Consider the following 19,946-nt stretch of genomic DNA (forward strand, 5'->3'; position numbering starts at 1 on the left):
ACAGGACCAAGTCTATCGAGTCTAGTAATGCAATTGTTTGTGCAAATAATTTAAGCTCGCCGGGTAGCAACCTTTCCCCCAAAAGGAAAACGGAATAAACAAAAAAGCCAATAGTCTTAAGGATACAGCCATAAGGCCATTTGGTCGGTAAATCAGACTTCATATCCGCTATGCAAAGATGATCATATCAAAGGCGGTCAGATCACGAAGATCCTTGGGTATAACAGGGGTGAGTAAGAGTGCTGAATCACAGACTATGTTCATTTAGTATGCCACACCGGTGGTGGACCGGCCAATAGTGTAGAATTTTTTCGGATCGGCTGGCACCAAGGGCCAGAGTGTCGAATCGATCCACACCCATGCCGTCCATATTGCTGTAACCAGACAGGTAGAAGCCGACGATGATCACGAGATACGTAAGAACAAGGATGGATCCCTTGAAGTAGTTGCTCTTTCCTTCACCGTAGACGTACGACAGCAGGAAGACGCACAGGATCACGGTAATCATGTCCCACTGTGGAAAGATGAGGCTGCGTTTGTTGTTAGTGGCCATGAACCAAAAACATACTTCGAGGGAAATGCAAGAGATACTTACTTGAAGGAGTGGCTCGCCAGGGAAGCTGCATCAATACCGCGAGTATACAGGGCACTGAACAAAACCAGAGCGGGCACCTGCAAAAGACAGACCTGTAGTGCATAGGCCGAACCAATTTCCATGGATAGCGCGATGTTGCCATTCATAGCAAACGAGATAGCATTCTGTCCGTAGTTTAGCAATGTTGATTCGTTTCAATGGGAGTTCAACTTACCAGAAACTCAGTCGTGTTGGGCACCAGAGCGAACAGAGTGATACCGAGGAACTTTTCGTCGATATCAACACTCTCCAGCACCACGTCCACTGTGTTGACCAAGATTTCTGCAATGATCGCATAGAGCAATGTGGCGCCCAGCAGAATGATGGAACTCTTGGATTTACTCCAATTCGGGGCATCATGACCTCCACTAGCGTGGGTGGGCTCCACAACAAGACCGATGTCTTCTTGTTCTTCTCTCGGAGGCTTGCCCTGTTCTTCTCCTGAAGGCTTGCTCTGCTCAGTAAGCGTGCGGCCAGCCTGTCGCCCGGCAGTTTGCGATGTGGCATGCCTTCGATTCCGAACCGCATCTCGGGCATCACGAGCAGCTACTGTGGCAGCCGTGGTAGCAATCTCGGTAAATTGACGAATAAGGCGCTCATTATCTTCACCTGTTAAGCCGCGGATGGCCTTTGGTACAGGACGAGAGGTGTCATCACCGAATCGTGGGGGCACCAGATGGGGGGTATTGGCCCTATTATCTGTTGCTGAGCTGCAGTCCGTCTGCTCCCAGTTACCTGAGCTGCTGTCATCTAAGCCAACATGCCTGAGCGATTGGCCGAGGATTCGCTTGTACAGGTGAGATTCGCGAATGGAGTCTCTGTGACCAAGATTGGCACCAGATGCTTCGGGGCCACCGGATGAGAAAAGCTGCCTTGGCTCAAACGATAGTGAGTCAGAAGTCATATTGGCGCCCTTTTTCTCCTTCTCTTCATTTTCGGCCCAGATCAACGCGGCATGGGTCCTGAGAGTAAACCAGAGGCCGATGACGTAGGAAAGGAAGAGGAGGAAGGCAGCAAACCACGCATAAGGCTGGACGGCATTTTCGAAGAACGTGTCTTGAACCGCCGGAGTTTGAGAAAAGTAGCATTGGCGGCAGTCTCGACTCTCTGCACCAAGCGGTCCAGTGCATGCATGACAATTCAATTCATGCTAGGATGGGGAAGTTAGTTTGTGACTTGATCGGTAGTGGAGGAGAAACGGCACTTACACTGCCATAAACCTGGTAGAACAAAGTGGGCCCAAAGGCAGCAATCACGGCAAACAGCAGCATCGTCGAGGTTACACCGGCCGATTTCACATTAAATCGCTGTGTCTTGCGCTTGATGGCGCCGAAGCACATGGATAGGCCAGGCAAAAACAAAACACCAGCAAAAATACTGCCGATGATGGATCCCTCGACGAGCTGGGCCTTGCCCTCGGTCAAGGCAACACAATAGAGATACACCTCTACGATGGTGGAGAAAAACGCATTGATGGCGGCGCCCAGGCCCATCGAGGATTGGGCTGAGATTGAGGCCACAGCCTGGCCGATAAAGTAGGCCAAGGGGATGATGGAGAGCAGGGCAAGAGTAAAGATTAGTCCCGGGTGCGTCAGCCAGCTTTGCATGCCCAGGAATTTGCTCAGGAAATGGTAGTCGACAATCACGAAGACGACCAGCCCGAGCAGGTTGATGAAGAAAATGTTTGTACCGTCAATCGTGTACTTCCAGTATCTCGTACCGGCAGCTCGATAGGTACATAGCAGGACAGATGGCGACGATGCAGAAGTACTCAGTCTAGCGTAGGATGAATCGGAATGGAACGACAGGGCAAGAGGATGTCGCCGGAGATGGCTCGCCAGGATGGTGGTCACTCGGCCCATCGGAATCCAGAAGACCAATAGCCAACAGACGAGGGACGCCACGAGCATCAACGGGCCCACGAGGAAATAGAAAAACACGAAGAACACCACGCGGCCGAGGGTCCACTCGCCACGACCAAAGAGACGGCGTTTCGAATGATTGAACTGCAAGTCGTCGCCTTGCCCCCGCTGGGGTCGGCCCAGAAGGCTGTCTTGTTCGCCGGCTGAATCGACGCTGTTTCGTCGACGGCCAACCAGCGAGCGATCTCTGCGGGGCCCGAAGAAGAGGCGACCATATTCCAGATCGCCGTTCTGCCACTGTTCATATTCGCTGATACTACGCCCTTCACCTTCGTCTTCTTCCGCATAATGCTCGTCACTTTCCAAGAGAACAAAGGACCCGAATGGATAGAACAAGTATCGCGACAGGCCCCAGAAGACTCGGCCATACGCGACCGCACTGGATGAGTAGGCAAAGAAAAAGCAGGCAGCTGCAGCCAGTAGGGAAGCAAGAGCAAGCCACCATCCGAAAACCAAACACCATAAGAAGTTGCCCCAAAATACTAGACCAGGAACACGACCACCCGGGGACGAATGAATATCCCCGTCAGCGGTCTTTTCGACAGAGCGGCTTTTCTTATACACAGCCGGTTTCCAGATCCTAATACCGAATGGATGGGTTTCGTTGATGGCTTGCTGTCGGTCCTTTAGAGTAAAGCTCTCGGCATCGCTAGTCTCGCCTTCATCCTCATCGATGTCTTCGGCTTGGTCGACGCTGTCAGCATCGCTACCTGCATCCGATAGCCGAATAGAGGGCAGCTCGCCCGATGCCTCCATCGGGTCCGGCATGCCGGTCTCATCCCCGCTCAGATTGTCCGAGTCTCCTCTAGCGAGTGGACTGGGCCGAGCACTCGGTCGTCGCCTCAAGGTGGAGCTCTGTGCACGTAAGGGACGAATTCTGGGCGACTGGGGAGTGGTGGGAGCCAAATGCAGGGCAAAATCTTCCTCAACCTCTTTAACATCATCATCAGTGGAGAACTCCTGTCCCTTTTTGGGCACCTGTCGTTTGGACGACATGCGACGTGTCACTGAGGGTTTCCTGGGCCGATCCGGGGCCGCAGATGAGGTCAAAGTGTGACTGAAGAAGTCGTCCTCTTCTTCCAGACGCGCCTCGGAGGGCGTGTCGGCGGAATGCGCATCGAGGGTCCCTATCATCAGGCATCAGTATCAACATCACCGTTATTTCGCAGGTTACACGAAGGTACAATTCTTACCGTAGTTTCTCCGTACCGAGGGCGTCGACCTTGCAGGAACCGAAGGCCCTGCGGCGTCGTCACTGCTAGTCATCGCCGGCCGGGCCGGGTCTGGGGTCTCGAGATCTTTCTTATCTCCCGTCATTTTTCTTGGGCGGATCCGCAGATCAAAACAAAAAGTAAATCCTAAACCCTCTCAAGATCGTCCGATATTGAGATGTTTTTCAAAGGCTCAATAACATTGCGGGGTCTTAAGAAGATGAAACACTCAAGATCATCCGCGTTTCATCAGCTGAGATGGAAAATAAAGCGCTGCAAGCGCAAGGTAGCAAAGGTAGCACACCGCGCGGAGAGCTTCCAGATGACCCGTTGACAACACAAGCCAATGGCATCGACCGCTGACTCATCGGATTGAGAGACCACATCACGTGATGTATTTGTTATTGCCTCATATATCAGGCATTATTTGGTCATGTGCTGGTTCCCGCAGCTTCGAGCTGTTCCAGCTACACGGTCCCAACTCAAACATCCTCATCTTTGCCGCCGTATTCCTCCACCTCGATTCTCATCCACCTGTTCAGTCTGGGTGGTATTCGTCCTACGCGTACGGACACTACCCTTTGGACAATCACTACAAACCCTTGACCTCCCGCTGATAGCGTCATCCTTCCCATCATGGCGTTGGATAACTACTATCGCAACAAGATTGAGGGCATGAAGCTCGAGATCATCCAGGGCCAGGCAGTTCTGCGACGACTAGAGGCACAGCGCAATGACTACAACTCGCGAGTGCGTCTATTGCGGGAGGAGCTCGGTCTGCTCCAGCAACCTGGCTCCTACGTCGGCGAGGTGGTGAAGGTGATGAGCACAAAGAAAGTGCTGGTGAAGGTACACCCGGAAGGAAAATACGGTACGTGGGCTATCTTAACAAAGGACGTGGGACGGCTTTGCTAATGTGTGTCTCGATACATAGTGGTCGATATCGCAGACAGCGTGGACATTAGCAAGCTCACCGTGGGCAAGCGAGTGGCCCTCCTTTCGGACTCTTACAAATTGGAAAAGATGTTGCCATCTTCGGTTGACCCCTTGGTATCGCTGATGATGGTGGAGAAGGTGCCGGACAGCACATACGACATGATCGGTGGTCTGGACCAGCAGATCAAGGAAATCAAGGAGGTGATCGAGCTTGGTCTCAAGCATCCGGAGCTGTTCGAGTCTCTGGGTATCGCACAACCGAAGGGTGTCTTGCTGTACGGACCTCCCGGTACCGGTAAGACGTTGCTGGCCCGAGCTGTGGCGCATCACACCGACTGCCGGTTCATTCGAGTGAGTGGTTCGGAGCTGGTGCAGAAGTACATTGGTGAGGGTAGCCGTATGGTGCGAGAGCTGTTCGTGATGGCCCGAGAGCACGCGCCGAGTATTATCTTCATGGACGAGATCGACAGTATTGGATCCAGCCGTATAGATTCGGCGGGAGGCGGTGACTCGGAAGTGCAACGGACAATGCTGGAACTGCTAAACCAGCTGGACGGTTTTGAGCCAACCAAGAACATCAAGATCATTATGGCCACCAACCGACTGGATATCCTGGACCCGGCCCTGCTGCGGCCCGGGCGAATTGACCGAAAGATCGAATTCCCCCCGCCCTCGTCCGTATCACCCTGCTTCATCGTGTTATTGGGATTGTGCTAACTATTTGTACAGTGTCGAGGCCCGTGCTGACATTCTACGGATCCACTCCCGTTCGATGAACCTGACTCGTGGAATCAACCTGAACAAGATCGCGGAAAAGATGAATGGATGTTCTGGAGCCGAGCTGAAGGGAGTGTGTACCGAGGCAGGCATGTATGCACTGCGTGAGCGCCGGGTTCATGTAACACAGGAGGACTTTGACCTGGCCACCGCCAAGATTCTCAACAAGCACGACGACAAGGAAGTCGCGGTGTCGAAGTTGTGGAAGTAGACGTGCATATGCGGAGGGAGGAAAAGGTGATTCATCTCCGGGAACACGGAGGTGATCGACGATCCTGTACCACTAGTTCTAATCCTACCCAGATCATTTCTCATCCGTGAGTCGTGAACCGTGAATCGTAGATTACGAATTTGATACCATCTCGAGTGACCGGACTATTGAGTGTCTAGGCCCCTAGAGTAGGTTTGCGAGCTCGGGAGACTGCAGCGGAGTACGGAGAGCCGGTTGACACAAAAATGGAGGAGCGGAGCAGGGGGGAACCTATTTCAATTGCTTGGCCCTTATCCCTTTCGTCTTGGCCATGATGCTATCGCGGAAAGCGGGAGGCCGGAAGGGCTTCGTCTAACACGTCGCAAGCCGAGCCGCGCATGCCGAGACGAGAGAGGACAATCATCACACAGCCCCGGAACTTGGCACCATTTTTTTCTCTAAGTCGAACCAGGATCGACGACAAGATGCCATCATTTGCTTGGCGTGGATCAGGCTGTTTTATTGTCTTGGCAAGATTCAGATATATACCAAAAAGAACCAAGTACAGTAGACCGACGTAGAAACTGGAGATTGGGGATCGGAGATCGGGGGAAATCAATACAGCACAGATACCGATATACCGATAGGAGTTAAGATTCCCAACACGAAGGCCCTCATCCGTTGCCACCGTAGAAAATGGAAAAGAACGATTCGAGAAGGCGAAGAATGGTGGATCCTGCACAAGACCGCGTGACCGGCGGATCAGTGGGAATCGGTGGGGCCTTTTGATGTTGGCGTGTGTACCTAGGGGTACCTGGTTCCCTTATACTTCTGATAAACACGGGCCAACATTCCAGGTATCACCACGTACCTTTCTCCCCTGTCCCCTTGTCGCCCAACATGCCATGCAACTGGGCCCACTGTGATTGCTTTTCCTTTTTTGCCCTTTTTTGCCCTTTTTTGCCCTTTTTATTTTATTTTAATTTTATCCTTCTTTGGGGTTTCGATTTTGGGATGATCAGCCCCCAAACCCTGTACTTATATCTCTGGTATTGTCTACTTCTTCTGCAGTATAAAGAAAGACCCGGCGATCGGACTACTACGTCTGGGCTTCCCGCTTTCTGCGTTCGCTTGTGCCATCTTATCGTTACTCGAATCAATCCCCAACTCTCCGCGTTCTCCACCCCGGATCTCGGATTCCGTCTCCACCAGAGCTGTCCGAAGTACTATACTCCTTGACGCTTTCGGTCTTCGAATTTACCCGTCTCTCGCCCCTGCCCCCCACCCACGGTTCACCGGTGAGGCCCTTTGTGGAACATCTATAAAGACCCCCCTTCCGGATCATGTCCGATCTTTGGTGTTCTTTGATCTCTGCCATTGCCCCCAACACTGAAGCCATGCCTGCTGTACTCCAGTCCACCATTCATTTGCTCGAATCTGAGCTGGTGAAGGCTCGGGCTGCTCTCCAGGAAATTCAACCCGATGCCACTCTCCCGCGCATTGGTGACGAGATCGCTGTCGGCGCCATGGCCGCCTATAGACAGAATCTCATCGGCCGTGCCCCCGATTTCTACGGTGCTCGTCGTCTGACCCTCAAAGAATTGGGCCTCCAGCCTGTTGTGCATGAAATAACATCTGAGGTCATGCCAGAGATGATGGCCCAATCTGAGGCCATTCATCTGCGAGCACCTCTCGAGGAAATGCTCACCAATAGTCTGATTCTCGATCACATGGCACCGTATCTCTCCGTGCCGTCCTTAATGGCCCTATCGATGGCCTCGCGACACCTTCACGATGCGATTACCAAAACTCCCTATATATTCAGACATCTCGATCTGACTCGCTGTAAAGGCGCTCAGCTTCCCGCCTCGCGGCAAGACGACGACTCTCAAACAGAGGATGAGGTATACTCGGCTCCCTTGCGCCATATTTTCTCCAGCCTCGGAAAAAGATCCCTGCTACAGGATGTGCGCACATTGGTTTTGGACGGTCTCTCCGTACCCGCCGATCTAGTTTCGGACATTATTCTCACCGATCGATTCAACGTCAATATTCTGTCCATCCGCGAATGTACTCATTTGAATGAGCATAAGCTTATGCAGATCATTCAGCACGCAGTTCGACCCACTCGCCCCGAAGGAACTCCACGGGTCAAAGGCATTTATTTCTTTTCCCCGGTGCGTAAGGCGCCATGCGCCGTAGTGCGCCGCCGTTATCGAGACTGGTGGGGCGCTCGGGTGGGTAGCTCACGGAGCCCCAGCCAGAGCTCGTCGAGTAGCTCGTCTGACAACGAAGACGAGGTTACAGTCACCCGCCCAACACGTCAACAACAGAATGAATGGTACAGTCCTACTGGCAAGATCTTCAAACACGCCTTGGAAGAAGGTTGGGCACGGACTCTTCAAAAAGCAGAAGGTATCATCGCCTTTGATGCGGTGCTCTGTCGCGGGCCGCGGCACGATGTCAATCAATATACATCAGTGAACGAGGAAAGCGCACCATCTGAAGGCCCTCTCCTGGAACCAGCTGTAGCTACGGTGGCTTTGGGACCCCGCGGCTGTGATGGGTGTCATAGTTCCCCCGAGGGTCCCGCCATTTGGGGCCAGTCTCCCGATATGCACTTCCCACTACTGAGCCCGATGCCATTGCACGTTTCAAATGTTGCGACTGCAAAACGACCAGAGATGATACCGGGCAAGCACCCGCTCCTATTTGCAAGCTGTGCGGATTGTCTCGCCGATCGCTGGTGTCAGCGCTGCAACAAGTGGTTCTGCTCCAACTGCCTGTCCAATCCACAACATGTACGGGCTAATCTATCGCCACACCAGACAGCGGTACGGCCAGAGGACCACAACGGACCACGGCTCCCAGATCGAGAGGTATGTGAAGCAACCCATGAACCGATGTTTGATGCCGTTTGCTGACAACCTCCATCAGAGACTCGAGCGAGGCGTCAGCAAGGACTGCTGGGAATGCGGCCCAACTGTAAGTAGACTGCTCAACTATGAGAGTCGTCCGCTAAATCTCAGATCCAGTGTGTTTCTTGTAAGTGGGACTGCCAGCACACCTGTCAGAGCTGCCGGGGCGATTATTGCATCGACCACAATGAGGGTTGCTCTGCCACAATGGTAAGTTCTCGCTCAGCTGCCCAAGGAACACCACTAACATGGTTCAGTGTGATTGGTGCAACACCAGTGCTCGCCACCGGATACGAAGTTTCCATTAATAGCATGTAAATGGCATATAGTTGGATTTCTAAGCGGGAGTTGGCTGTACATAGTTGAATAATTGAATAATTGTGGGGGTGGGGAGAGTCTTCCAGAACTTTGGAGCTTCCCGCCTTAAATACCCAAATGGACCTTTTTTTCTCTCTCATCATGGATACTTTGACCTGGTCAGCTCAGCTGGCTGTTGCGCCTCCGCAACAAACTCCTCGTCTTCCCGGGGACAAAATAATCCTTCCGCAGTCCGCGCTAGAACAACTCTTAGCGGCTGCCCCTCTTCAAGCTGTCGCGCCGGACTCGCGTGTTCACACCACATCCTTCGATCCTTTCAACCCTCACACCTTCGCCGCTGAGACTCGCGCACGCCAACAGATAGAGCAACGTCAGCAGCAGCTTCCTCATCCCCTCACGTTCCGCATCGAAAACCCCGAGAATGGTCGCTTCGTCTATGCGGGGATCCGCGAGTTCTCCGCAGCGGAGAATGAAGTTGCGCTGAGCACTCTCCTTCGGGACTCGCTTGGAATCCAAGATGACGATTTTACATTGGAAACAAACGGCGAGAAGCACGATCTGGAGGGAGACGGTCCTGAAGGGCAATCGTCACGGACTGGGCCTGCGGTCACAGTACATGCGAAGCAGCTTCCCAAAGGCACGTATGTGCGCCTTCGTCCACTCGAGGCTGGCTACGACCCCGAGGACTGGAAACCCTTGCTAGAGCGCCATATGCGAGACAACTTTACCACCTTGACGGTCGGCGAGCTTCTGACGGTTCCTGGCACCCGCAAGGAATCCTTCCGGTTTCTACTTGACAAAGTTTATCCTGAAGGCGAGGGGATTTGCGTCGTGGATACGGACTTGGAAGTCGATATTGTAGCGCTATCGGAGGAGCAAGCGCGAGAGACGTTGCAGAAAAGGCTGGAGCGAGCAGCGCGTGCACCGGGAACTACAAGTGGCAGCTCCGTTGGTGGGGTTTTGGCCCTCGGAGAAGATGTTACAGCCCAGGTCTTGCCCGGGGAGTATGTCGACTATGAGATTCGAGACTGGAATCGGGACGGTACCCTTCAGGTCGAGCTTACAACAGATGATCCATCCATGTGTCTATTCGCGAGCCCGCTTAGCGCTCGCCAAAGAGGTCGTCCTCGAGAGGACGTGCATGTCTGGGGAGACTTTTCGGATCAGACGTCCAAGAGAGTAAAGATTCGTCCTACAAATGTGGCTCTCGAGGGCGCCGAGGCTCTCTATATCTCGGCTTATGCTTTGGCCTCTAGCACTGAGTCGGCATCACAGCAGCTACCAGCGAAATATCATTTACGAGTAACTACAAATAACTCTGAAGAGGAACAAGATGATGCGGTAGAGGCTCATCAACCCGGCGACGTCATGTGCCAGAATTGTCACCAATGGGTACCTGAGCGAACATTAATGCTTCACGAGAACTTTTGTCTCCGCAATAACGTGCTTTGCACTCAATGTCAGAACGTTTTCCAGAAAAGGTCATCTGAGTCGGAGAACCATTGGCATTGTCCTCACGACTCATCTCATGGCAACGATGCATCCAGTAAACTCAGTCACGATTCGATATTTCACAGCAACTACGACTGCACTGATTGCGGTCTTCAATTCGAGGGTCTCCCCTCCCTTGCACAGCATCGAACTACCGAGTGCCCAGGGAAGTTGATTCTCTGTCAATTCTGCCATCTTCTCGTCCCACAGAAAGGCGAATCTGACCCAGACTTCCTTGACCCCGAGGTCATGCTCTCCGGTCTCACGCCGCACGAATTGGTAGACGGCGGCCGTACGACCGAGTGTCATCTGTGTGGAAAGATCATCCGACTGCGAGATATGAACACCCATCTCCGCCATCATGATCTGGAGCGCGTCTCACGCCCGCCTCCCCGAATATGCTTGAATCAGAACTGTGGCCGCACGCTCGGCAGCACAGGTAACGACTCTTTGGGGCTGTGCAACATCTGTTTCGGACCGTTGTATGTGGATACATACGACCCTGAGGGCAAAGCACTCCGCCGCCGGATCGAACGTCGATATCTTTCACAAATGATGACTGGATGTGGAAAGCCTTGGTGTCAGAACAAGTATTGCAAAACAGGAAAACAGAAGGCGCATCCCGATGCTACCACTTCCGCGGCCATGAGTGTGGCCGATATCATGAAACTGACCCGGCCGCTTGCTGAGAGTATCAATGTTCAGCCCGAGGTTCCAAACACTGCACCTTTCTATTTCTGCACTGATGAAACGGGCCAGCACCGCCGCAACCTCGCCGAAATGATCTTCGCTGAAGGGTCTACGGCTGGAGGCAAGGTCTATGAACTGGCATGGTGTGTCGCAGGCGCTGAAGCAGCCGGAGGCGATTTAGACAAGACGAGAGAATGGCTCTCTCGGTGGGCACCGGCGCAGGGCGAGACGGCTCGATGATCGTGACATACATTTGAGACCATTTATACCGTTTGTATACAGGATCTACGGGGGTATTACTAGATAGAAGATTGTTGACGATTTTAATAAATGCATAATGATATATGACAGGCTGAAGCTCGTAACATTCATAATTAGATGCAAAAGACACTCCGGCGTAGTCCAGTCGTTTCTCGAATGACCTCCATAAAGTAGTCGATGGCGTATCCTAGACATCAAGTCCTATTTTGAACTTATGTCTCCAAATGACCCTTCTTAAGCAGCACCAGTCTTGGCTGCAAGAGTGCCTGTGCCCCGAGAAGAGAAAATACCCATAATACCGAAGACAACGTAGAACAAAGCCAGCGGATAAGCAACCAGACCCCGCATACCGCTCATACGAGCCACGGAACAGAACATCCCCGAGGAGCTGTAGGTGCACCAGCCAACCGCCGCGGTTGTCAAAAGGTAGCCGAACAAGGTATCCATGGGGAGGAGAATACCGATAAGTGCGGTCAACACGAGCGGCAAGAAGCAGTAGCCCAAGACGCTAGCGGAACGCGGGAAAGTGAGAGTGGCAGAGAAGTGACCGGCGGCCGAGGCGCTGGACATAGAAGGTTTGTGGTGAGGGTTGTAGTTTGTTGGGTCGGCGGCGTTCGGGGTAGGAGCCGTATCGAGGACTGGAGACATGAGACTCAAGATGAGGTGCAAGGCAACGGTTCCAAAGACGGCGACGCCGTAGATATATCCGTAAAAGACCTTTCCTGAGAGGAGGAGGAACGTGCCGTACAAGACGATGTAAAGTAATGCGCCGTAAAGGTCGCTATCGTCCATAAGGTGGTTGTCAATGGAAGCGAAAGGATTGAGGACAGTCAGAGTCTGGTAGTAAATAGTTAGTGTCTCGCTCTATAATTGAGATGTTTCTTATGAAGTAGACACGAGCACGTCTCCAAGGAGACAGTCCAAATGTTTATTCACGGGCCCGGCGCATTCTCCTGAAAACAACACTATCGCAAGCAAACTCACCTTAGTCCGAATATGCTCAAAGTTAACACCTAATTCCTCTAATAGAGGAGGCTCGCCATCATAGCCCTCTGTGCCAAATGCAGCCAACCAACCCGTCCGCAATCCGCCCTGTTCACCCATCCGCCCGCTCACACCACCGGAAGGAGACCCAAATCCACCATATCCACCACTGGGATAGGCCTGTGCAGATGGATTGGGAGCACCACCAAAGCCTGCGCCGTAGGATGCTTGTGAAGGGGTTGTGTGGCCGGATACTGAGCCGTAGGAAGAGGGGAAGAACTGGAGATTCTGGGCGCCAGCCTGGGGCGGGTAGCCTTGCTGTTGCTGCTGCTGGGGATAGTATTGAGCCATTGCCGAGGGTCGGTGAGGTAATGAGCGTGTTATTTTTCTTCTCGGCGTGGAAACGTGGGGTTTGCGAAAGAGCTGAGGCCTGAAGCTCGGGAGCCCGATGTGTCCGCAGCGCGTGCTGACTCAGCGCGTGGAGCGACGCGAAGTATAAGATAATTGGAGTTCACTTGTTATTTCGCCAACTATGATTTCATTTCAATCTCTTTTCATGGAGGATACATCAAAGCTGAGATGGTATAAATTGGACTCCGCTAATCTAATCAGGAAACATGTTTCTACAGGAAATTGATGCCAATACCCAGTTGAAGACCTTTTCGGCCCTCTTCGCCTTTCCTCAGGACCAAAGGCAGAGAGAAGTTCAGCTCGAAGCGGGCGACTGGGTGGGCATATACGATACCAACACCGGCTGCGACACTGGGCAGGCCATTTTGCAGTTCGGAAAGGGTAGAGACCATAGCATCTTGCACCTCGCCGCTGTTGGTAGGAGCGTTCTTTTGCGACGTACGAAGGGGCAGGAGTCTTCCGCCGTTCAGGAAGAGCTGCATGCGGAGGGGCTTCTCAGCACCCACTCGAGGAAGCGGGAAGAGCAAGTTAGCACTTCCAGCAGCGTAGACATCACCGCCAAGAGCGTCAGGCCCTTCACGGGGGCCAAGGCCACACAGACGGAATCCACGGACATCGGTTGGTCCACCAAGAAGGAAGCGGTCATTGACGCGGGACAGCTGAGGGCGCGAGTCCGAGTCCAGCCCAAGAGGGTACAAGAGACCAGCACGGAATCCAGTGGTGAGGCTAACACCACTGTCACCTTTGACACCGGGGATCGGGATGGGAATAGCCCCCTGGGTCTCGATCTCGGACTTCCAGAAAGAAACATCACCCTTCAACGGGCCCCAGCCAGCAACTTCGTTGAAGACCTTCGCGTAGTATCCGCGAGAAGGCAGCATGGGGTGGTCACGCTGATCGTTGACCCAGCTGTGGAAGATACTGCTCTTCACGCTATCACCTGCATCCGCACGAATGGTAGGAGACGCGTTCTCAGCAAGGCCAGTAGTCTGTCTCCAGAAACCATTATAGCCGAACTCATGGCGATGTCCAGACTGGGACAGCCAGCGAAGCTTGCTCCAGCCACCTTTGAGGACCTCCTCGTGACTAGCCCAGGACTTCTGGGTGGCGCTTGCAATGCCTCCAATCTCCAGACGGAAGTCGGGGTCACAGAAGATCGGCGTTTCAAATGCGGCCTGGTAGGCGGACCGAGTACGAGTTCCCAGAGAAGCATTGAGGTTCAGCGTCTCGGCGCCACCAAAGACATTTCGCCAGAGAAGGTTACCATAGGCAGAGCCCTCGGCGTTTCCAAGGTCGGTTCCGGTCTTCAACAGGACGCGGGATTTCTCCCGAGTTGCCAAAATCACATCGATATCGCGCAGTCCGGTGGCAGGGTTCGTTTTCGATTGATCCAAGTGAACGGAGATAGGTTGCTGGAAGAGGTCTAGGTCAATGTTAGAATTCCAGTTATTATACCCATGTAGCTCCGTAGTCACGAACCAAACCGCCCAAGCTTGTCGGCCGTTGCCGAGATCTCCCGCAATGCCTCGGAGAGGGTATAAGGCCGATCCTTATTCTCGCTCAGAAGGGGGTTGACGATGCGCTCGAGGAAGCTTCGGCGAGTGTTGGATGCACTAACAACCTGGACCGACGAGATGGCACAGGGCAGGGTCGAGTTTTGGTCAAGCTGGTAGCATTCAAGGTTAGCCGGGAGCTCGGCAGGTCCAACCAAAGGTGATTGCGGCCATAAATATAACCCTGATTGATACAGATGCATACCAATTCCGAGAGGCGAGACTGGGCCTTCTGGAGAATAGCCTGCGTCCGCTCATTCACGGCCTGCTGCTGCTCTTCCAGCACCTGCGGGTCCTTGCGCTGTTGCAAGCGCTCGAAGATCTACACCAGGAGAGTTAGCGGGAGCCATTATTAGCAGGCAGCATAAGCTAAGCTTATAAAAGACCTACATCTTCATCTTCAGCCGAGAGGGTGGACATCGTGACGGCGGCAATGGCCAGGACCTTTTTGAGGTTCGGCGAACGCTTGATCGCGTGGGAAACGGGGAAGCACGTGATCTTGGGCGATCGCATCGCAGCGGCGACACTATTATCTCCACCTTCCTCACTACTTGCGGATCATTCATTCATTCATTCTTTCTCTTCGATCTGTGTCTTTCTGTCTTTTCTGTCACATCCCCCGACAGAGTCAACCCCGAAACATGGCGACTAAGGCAGCATTCAAGCGGGTGAGTGGCCACTACGAGATACATGATTGCGGACCATCTTCTAACGGCTCTGCCAGCTCACGCGAGAGTACCAAAATATCCAAAAGAACCCCCCGCCATTCATCGTGGCGCATCCTTCCGAAACGAACATCCTTGAGTGAGTGACTACCCTTCCCGGCATTATTTCCGACTCGAGACTGAACGACGGCCAGGTGGCACTATATCCTGACCGGACCCCCGGGGACTCCATACGAGAATGGACAATACTGGGGCACCTTGATGTTTCCTCCGGAATACCCCTTTGCCCCTCCGGCGATTCGCATGCACACTCCGAGCGGTCGATTTCAGCCATCCACTCGCCTCTGCCTGAGCATTAGTGACTTCCACCCCAAATCTTTCAACCCCGCATGGGAGGTCTCGACGATCCTGATCGGACTTCTTTCATTCATGACAAGTGAAGAGATGACCACGGGCAGCGTCAGCGCATCGGAGGGTGAGCGCAGAGTACTGGCCGCCCGATCGCGATGGTGGAACTCGACCGGCGGAGGCTCCCACGCCAGCGCCACACCGGGAGTGACAAAAACCTCCAAGGGCATCAATAATGTGAAGGCGGGAGATGGCGGATTAAAGTTCCGCACGGAATGGCCGGAGTTGGATCAAGAGAACTGGACCTGGATGAAAGAGCACCGCATCGACACCACCACGGGCCAGATCCTCCCGGATCCCGATGCACCTACTAAATGTTCACCAGAAACCAGTGCTTTACGTCGGCGCCCGAACGGTAGTGCACCGGGAATCGGAGCGGTGATGGAGGGAGGCCATGTGGCTCGGGAAGCCGGACAGGGATGGGCACGACGAAACCGAGTATGGATCGGATTAGCGGTACTTTTCGGATATGCGCTACTATCTCGGCTAGTGAGTGATGTGCAGGGATAGGGACGGGGACGGGGATGGGGATAGAAGATATATGATAGTTGTTTAGCGGGACATTGACTTGGCGCATTAGAGAGATATCAGGCGTTGAATGGAATTCCAGAAATCAGAAAGAAATTCGAGATCCCTACCTCGATAGGTAACGCAGAACGAATTCTAGAATATGACATCCATGAGATACATGGAACACAGTTGCTTGGAATACATACTTGGATACCCTGGTTACACCGGTCATCACCGGATCGCGTCCCAGCTCAGCCGCTCAATTGGGCTGGTGCTGGCCCCCGCATTGTCAACGTAACTACTCCTTTTTCTCTTCTAAATCCGCCTTCCTTCATAGCCTTTCTCTTCATTGGCTTTTCGGTAGCCTTCGGGCCCACGATGGATCAGCTGCAGTTCATCGCGGGGGCTCGGCCTTCCCATTCAGGTTCGTGTTTAGTGTTGATTTGGTCTATACCTTCTCGACTTTCCCACCTTTCCTATTTGTCCCAATCTTGCAATTGTTAAACAGCTTCCAGAATCGATCAAACCCGCTGCGCCGCTGGATCGGCCTTCTTTTACATTCATCGACCATGATGATGACTTGACCTCCAAGAGGATCAAAGATGTCAACGCTCGCAAGGCAATCCGCTCCCATGTTATGCGTGATGTGCGTCGACGGGAGCGACTTGCCGGGCTGAAGAGAAGCTCCAGGCGCGAAAGTCGGTCTCAACCGGTGTCCAGATCATCGAGCGAAGGAAATCTCGAGGAGCGGAGGCTAGTCCTGAGAGCAGCCTCTCAGTCATCTACTTCGTCCATAGTAGAAAAGTCCGAGTCCGATGATAGCTTTGTCTATTCAAAACACCGAGGACGACCCGTTAGGTGGAGTGCTGGGAACCCTTTGTCTCCCCCTCCAAACCCAAGTCCACACTCTCTCCCCACGGCATGGTTCTTCGATCCTTTTTGTTCTCTACCGGGAATTACGGAGCTTCCTACCATGGTCGGGCACTTGGTATACTATTGTAAGATCCCCTCCTGTTCTAACCACTTTATGACTTTTCATTGTGGTGGCCGACCTCCACCCCGCCATTTTGATTTGAACTGTAGCTAACGCTAAGCTTAAGGGAAAACCGTTTTTGTTCCCATGACCTTTCCGAACGAGCTCAGAGGGAGTCAAGACACAAAAGAGGTTGAGCTCATGGTACGGTCATCCTTCTCTGATCCAGGAAGCTTTTTCGGCCTTATGAGTATGTGTGCTGCACATCGAGCAGCTTTGTCATGTAATCGCATCGATGCTTCAGATTCCACAAGCCGATCGGTTGAACGAACTGTCAATGACACCGACTACTGCATCATGAAAGCAAAGTCAATTCGAGAAATGAATGCCAAAGTCAGAGATCCTCGTCGAGCACTGAGCGATGAGGCATTTGATACAATTATCAACCTTCTTACAGGCGCAGTAAACATTTAAACCCCTCCTTGTTGAACTTTTCTAATCCATTCCAGTTAATTGCCGGCTTATTTGATGAGGCAAGAATTCATTTAGCTGGCCTTAAACGCATGGTAAATCTCCGAGGCGGCATCATGGATAAAAGTATCCGATCTGCTTCAATGTTGGCTGCAATTATCACGTAAGTGTAACAATATTGTTTGATCGAAATTGATCAAGTTACCTGCTAATAAAATCAGGACCGATATCAAAGCTGCTACGGGCCTTCTGGTCAGGCCTGTATTTCCCTTGACTTGGGAAGCACAACCAGTACCACAAGCGGTTCAGCAGCGATTGCGGCCGCCCACATCCGCACCATCCCATCGACTCGGAAGTGGCTTCTTTGCCACCACCCTGCTGAGCCGCCCATTTATCCAGATTCTATGGGTAGTACGAGATATCATATTTTACGGTACTGCTCTTCGAGCGACTCCTGAAATCATTCATCCGGATGACAACCATCTCTTTCGGGTTCTCAACTGCGAGGCAGAGCACCAGCTGTTGAGCTATATCTATTCGACAGAAGATTCATCGGATTGTTCGAGTCCCGGCCTAGAATACCACCCTATCGAAGAAGTCTCACGCGTGTCTTCCATTTGTTTTCTCAACTACTTTCTCATCGTCTCGCCTCCTTCATCGGGTCTTGGTCGTGCCCTAACAAGGCACCTGGTCAAGGCTGTGAGCAACTGCAAGCTCTCTCTCCTTCTTCCACTATCCAAAAAAAGGTTTGGACTCTTTGCCTGGGCTCTATTCGTGGGAGCTCAAGGCTCTCTCGGTCAAAACGAGCGATCTTGGTTCGTGGAGCGGCTGGCCCACGTCGCAATGATATGCAAATGGCAATCCTTTGAGCAGGTATCGAACATCATGTTGGGCTACTTTTATATACCAGACACGCACAGCATCACATGGCGATCTATTTGGGACGAGGCGATGACAAGGCCTGTGATATCTTCGGATGAAGCATAAAAGTCGATCTTCTGTCATATGTGGAAGTGTCTTCTATAATACTCTGTACATGGATCTTAATGGCAGTCACTCCTATAATAGCTAGTCCAAGCCAAATGGTCTTTGATGGGATACTACCCTAAAGCTCATATCCACAACCGCGAGATATCTTGACTGAGTTTAATTATCTCAGGTCAAGTCTCTTTAGTTTGGTCAAAGAAAAAGTGATGCAAAATGTTTTGCTTATTTTTATAAATTGCCGCCGCTGGATTGGTTGTCGTATACTTCGGGCGATAAGGGAGTATCACGTGTGGATTACTCATCGTCTCCATTTTCTCCCCGATCTTTTATCGCGCGGCGACTTGGTTCAACTTTTTTTTGCTCTATCGTCATTTCTATACTTCAAAATGGGCTGGTTCTGGGCAGATTCGCAGCCAAAGGCGCCCGTGGCGCCTCACCCCACCTCTTCCAACGCGACTCCTCCTGTACATTTCTCCACGATCTCTCCAAGTCGCGACTTAGACTAACCCTTATCTTTGACAGCCCGGATGTCCGATGCATGAGTCGGGTGCAGCACTTCCTGCTGCTCTCAAGAGCGAACCCCCCAGCGAGTGCCCGATGCGCTCAACCGATTCTCCCTTCTATGTTCCCCCGAAACCATCGACCCCGGAGACTCCCCAGGCACCGGCCGCGCCGGCAAAGCCCTCCACCTTGTCGAGGCTGAACCCTCTGAACTACATGTTCGCATCAATCTCTCAAGAGCGCGCTCCAAACCAGACTGTCGATCTCGGCGTCGATCGTGAGGTTTCCTCAATCCCGAGAGGCGACTCGGAGGGTAACTGGGAGTACCCGTCTGCTCAACAGATGTACAACGCGATGCTGCGCAAAGGACACACCGATACCCCCGAGGATGCAGTAGAGTCCATGGTTGCTGTTCACAATTTCCTGAATGAAGGTGCCTGGGACGAAATTGTCGGCTGGGAACGTGTCTTTGCCAAGGGTCTGAATCACGGCTGGGAGAAATGCCGCCGAGGTGAAGAGAACCTAAGCCTCGACCTGGCCAAGGCCGAGTTTATGGGTCAGATTGATCAGGCCCACGAGCCTCGTCTGATCAGATTCCAGGGCCGTCCCCAGGAGCTGAGCCCCAAGGCCCGAATCTTCCAGGCTCTGGGTTGGGTGTACCCGTCCAAGTTTGAGTATGTATCCTCTTTGCCTGGCCTCTGTAACAGAACTAACGTGAACATCAGAACCAACCCGCCCTTTGACCGCCATGACTGGTTTGTTCAGCGCCAAACACCCTCAGGCTCGAAAGAAGTTCGCTACGTGATCGATTACTACTCTGGTCCTCCGGAGCCAACCGGCGAGCCGGTCTTCTACCTTGATATCCGTCCCGCTCTAGACTCTCCTACTGCGGCTGTCGAGCGAATGATGAGATGGGGAGGCGACGTCTGGTGGAGAGCCAGCGGTGCTTCCGTCAGAGAGCAGGTTCAGGCCCAGGCCCACCGATGAAACCACCTACACCCGAAGTTTAATACTTCTCCACTCCCAATTGTATATTTCTAGACATGGCACAGGCGTTCTGCAGTCCGTTTTCACGGTCTCTTGCATCCTACTTCTCTCTCTGTCTTCTACAATGTGTTTTACTACCTTACACCTG

General features: G+C 52.7%; 9 protein-coding genes across 9 annotated transcripts; 6 read left to right on the forward strand and 3 right to left on the reverse strand.

Annotated features, from left to right (window-relative positions):
- Positions 1-247: 247 nt before the first annotated feature.
- Positions 248-3,873, reverse strand: N7443_005576 (calcium/hydrogen antiporter; the record flags this gene model as incomplete). The annotated part of the gene is made up of 5 exons (XM_056885632.1): positions 248-530; positions 596-759; positions 810-1,784; positions 1,843-3,683; positions 3,750-3,873. The coding sequence occupies 5 exons, from the start codon at positions 3,871-3,873 to the stop codon at positions 248-250; spliced, it is 3,387 nt and encodes a 1,128-aa protein (XP_056741080.1).
- Positions 3,874-4,364: 491 nt separating this feature from the next.
- N7443_005577 (proteasome regulatory particle base subunit RPT6) lies at positions 4,365-5,691 on the forward strand (the record flags this gene model as incomplete). The annotated part of the gene is made up of 3 exons (XM_056885633.1): positions 4,365-4,638; positions 4,702-5,377; positions 5,433-5,691. The coding sequence occupies exons 1-3, from the start codon at positions 4,404-4,406 to the stop codon at positions 5,689-5,691; spliced, it is 1,170 nt and encodes a 389-aa protein (XP_056741081.1). The 5' UTR covers positions 4,365-4,403.
- A 1,322-nt stretch (positions 5,692-7,013) lies between these two features.
- On the forward strand, positions 7,014-8,906 carry N7443_005578 (uncharacterized protein; the record flags this gene model as incomplete). Its single annotated transcript, XM_056885634.1, has 3 exons — positions 7,014-8,549; positions 8,608-8,798; positions 8,846-8,906. The coding sequence occupies 3 exons, from the start codon at positions 7,014-7,016 to the stop codon at positions 8,904-8,906; spliced, it is 1,788 nt and encodes a 595-aa protein (XP_056741082.1).
- Positions 8,907-9,023: 117 nt separating this feature from the next.
- On the forward strand, positions 9,024-11,327 carry N7443_005579 (putative ubiquitin fusion degradation protein (Ufd1); the record flags this gene model as incomplete). The annotated part of the gene is made up of 1 exon (XM_056885635.1): positions 9,024-11,327. The coding sequence occupies one exon, from the start codon at positions 9,024-9,026 to the stop codon at positions 11,325-11,327; it is 2,304 nt and encodes a 767-aa protein (XP_056741083.1).
- Positions 11,328-11,582: 255 nt separating this feature from the next.
- On the reverse strand, positions 11,583-12,683 carry N7443_005580 (transporter YIP1; the record flags this gene model as incomplete). Its single annotated transcript, XM_056885636.1, has 2 exons — positions 11,583-12,185; positions 12,333-12,683. 2 exons carry the CDS (start codon positions 12,681-12,683, stop codon positions 11,583-11,585), a joined length of 954 nt encoding a protein of 317 aa, XP_056741084.1.
- Positions 12,684-12,955: 272 nt separating this feature from the next.
- Positions 12,956-14,809, reverse strand: sam50 (SAM complex subunit SAM50; the record flags this gene model as incomplete). The annotated part of the gene is made up of 4 exons (XM_056885637.1): positions 12,956-14,166; positions 14,223-14,409; positions 14,502-14,618; positions 14,687-14,809. The coding sequence occupies 4 exons, from the start codon at positions 14,807-14,809 to the stop codon at positions 12,956-12,958; spliced, it is 1,638 nt and encodes a 545-aa protein (XP_056741085.1).
- A 128-nt stretch (positions 14,810-14,937) lies between these two features.
- N7443_005582 (ubiquitin-conjugating enzyme E2) lies at positions 14,938-15,879 on the forward strand (the record flags this gene model as incomplete). Its single annotated transcript, XM_056885638.1, has 3 exons — positions 14,938-14,964; positions 15,021-15,100; positions 15,156-15,879. 3 exons carry the CDS (start codon positions 14,938-14,940, stop codon positions 15,877-15,879), a joined length of 831 nt encoding a protein of 276 aa, XP_056741086.1.
- A 517-nt stretch (positions 15,880-16,396) lies between these two features.
- Positions 16,397-18,310, forward strand: N7443_005583 (uncharacterized protein; the record flags this gene model as incomplete). Its single annotated transcript, XM_056885639.1, has 5 exons — positions 16,397-16,877; positions 16,980-17,102; positions 17,157-17,314; positions 17,362-17,486; positions 17,545-18,310. Coding segments are annotated over 5 exons (1,653 nt in total), but the record flags the coding sequence as incomplete, so codon positions are not given.
- A 386-nt stretch (positions 18,311-18,696) lies between these two features.
- Positions 18,697-19,798, forward strand: N7443_005584 (holocytochrome c synthase CYC3; the record flags this gene model as incomplete). Its single annotated transcript, XM_056885640.1, has 3 exons — positions 18,697-18,774; positions 18,833-19,485; positions 19,537-19,798. The coding sequence occupies 3 exons, from the start codon at positions 18,697-18,699 to the stop codon at positions 19,796-19,798; spliced, it is 993 nt and encodes a 330-aa protein (XP_056741088.1).
- Positions 19,799-19,946: the final 148 nt, after the last annotated feature.

The sequence above is a fragment of the Penicillium atrosanguineum genome, assembly GCF_028827265.1.
Source record: "Penicillium atrosanguineum strain IBT 20685 chromosome Unknown utg000004l_segment0_segment0, whole genome shotgun sequence".
In the NCBI taxonomy this organism is placed as follows: domain Eukaryota; kingdom Fungi; phylum Ascomycota; class Eurotiomycetes; order Eurotiales; family Aspergillaceae; genus Penicillium; species Penicillium atrosanguineum.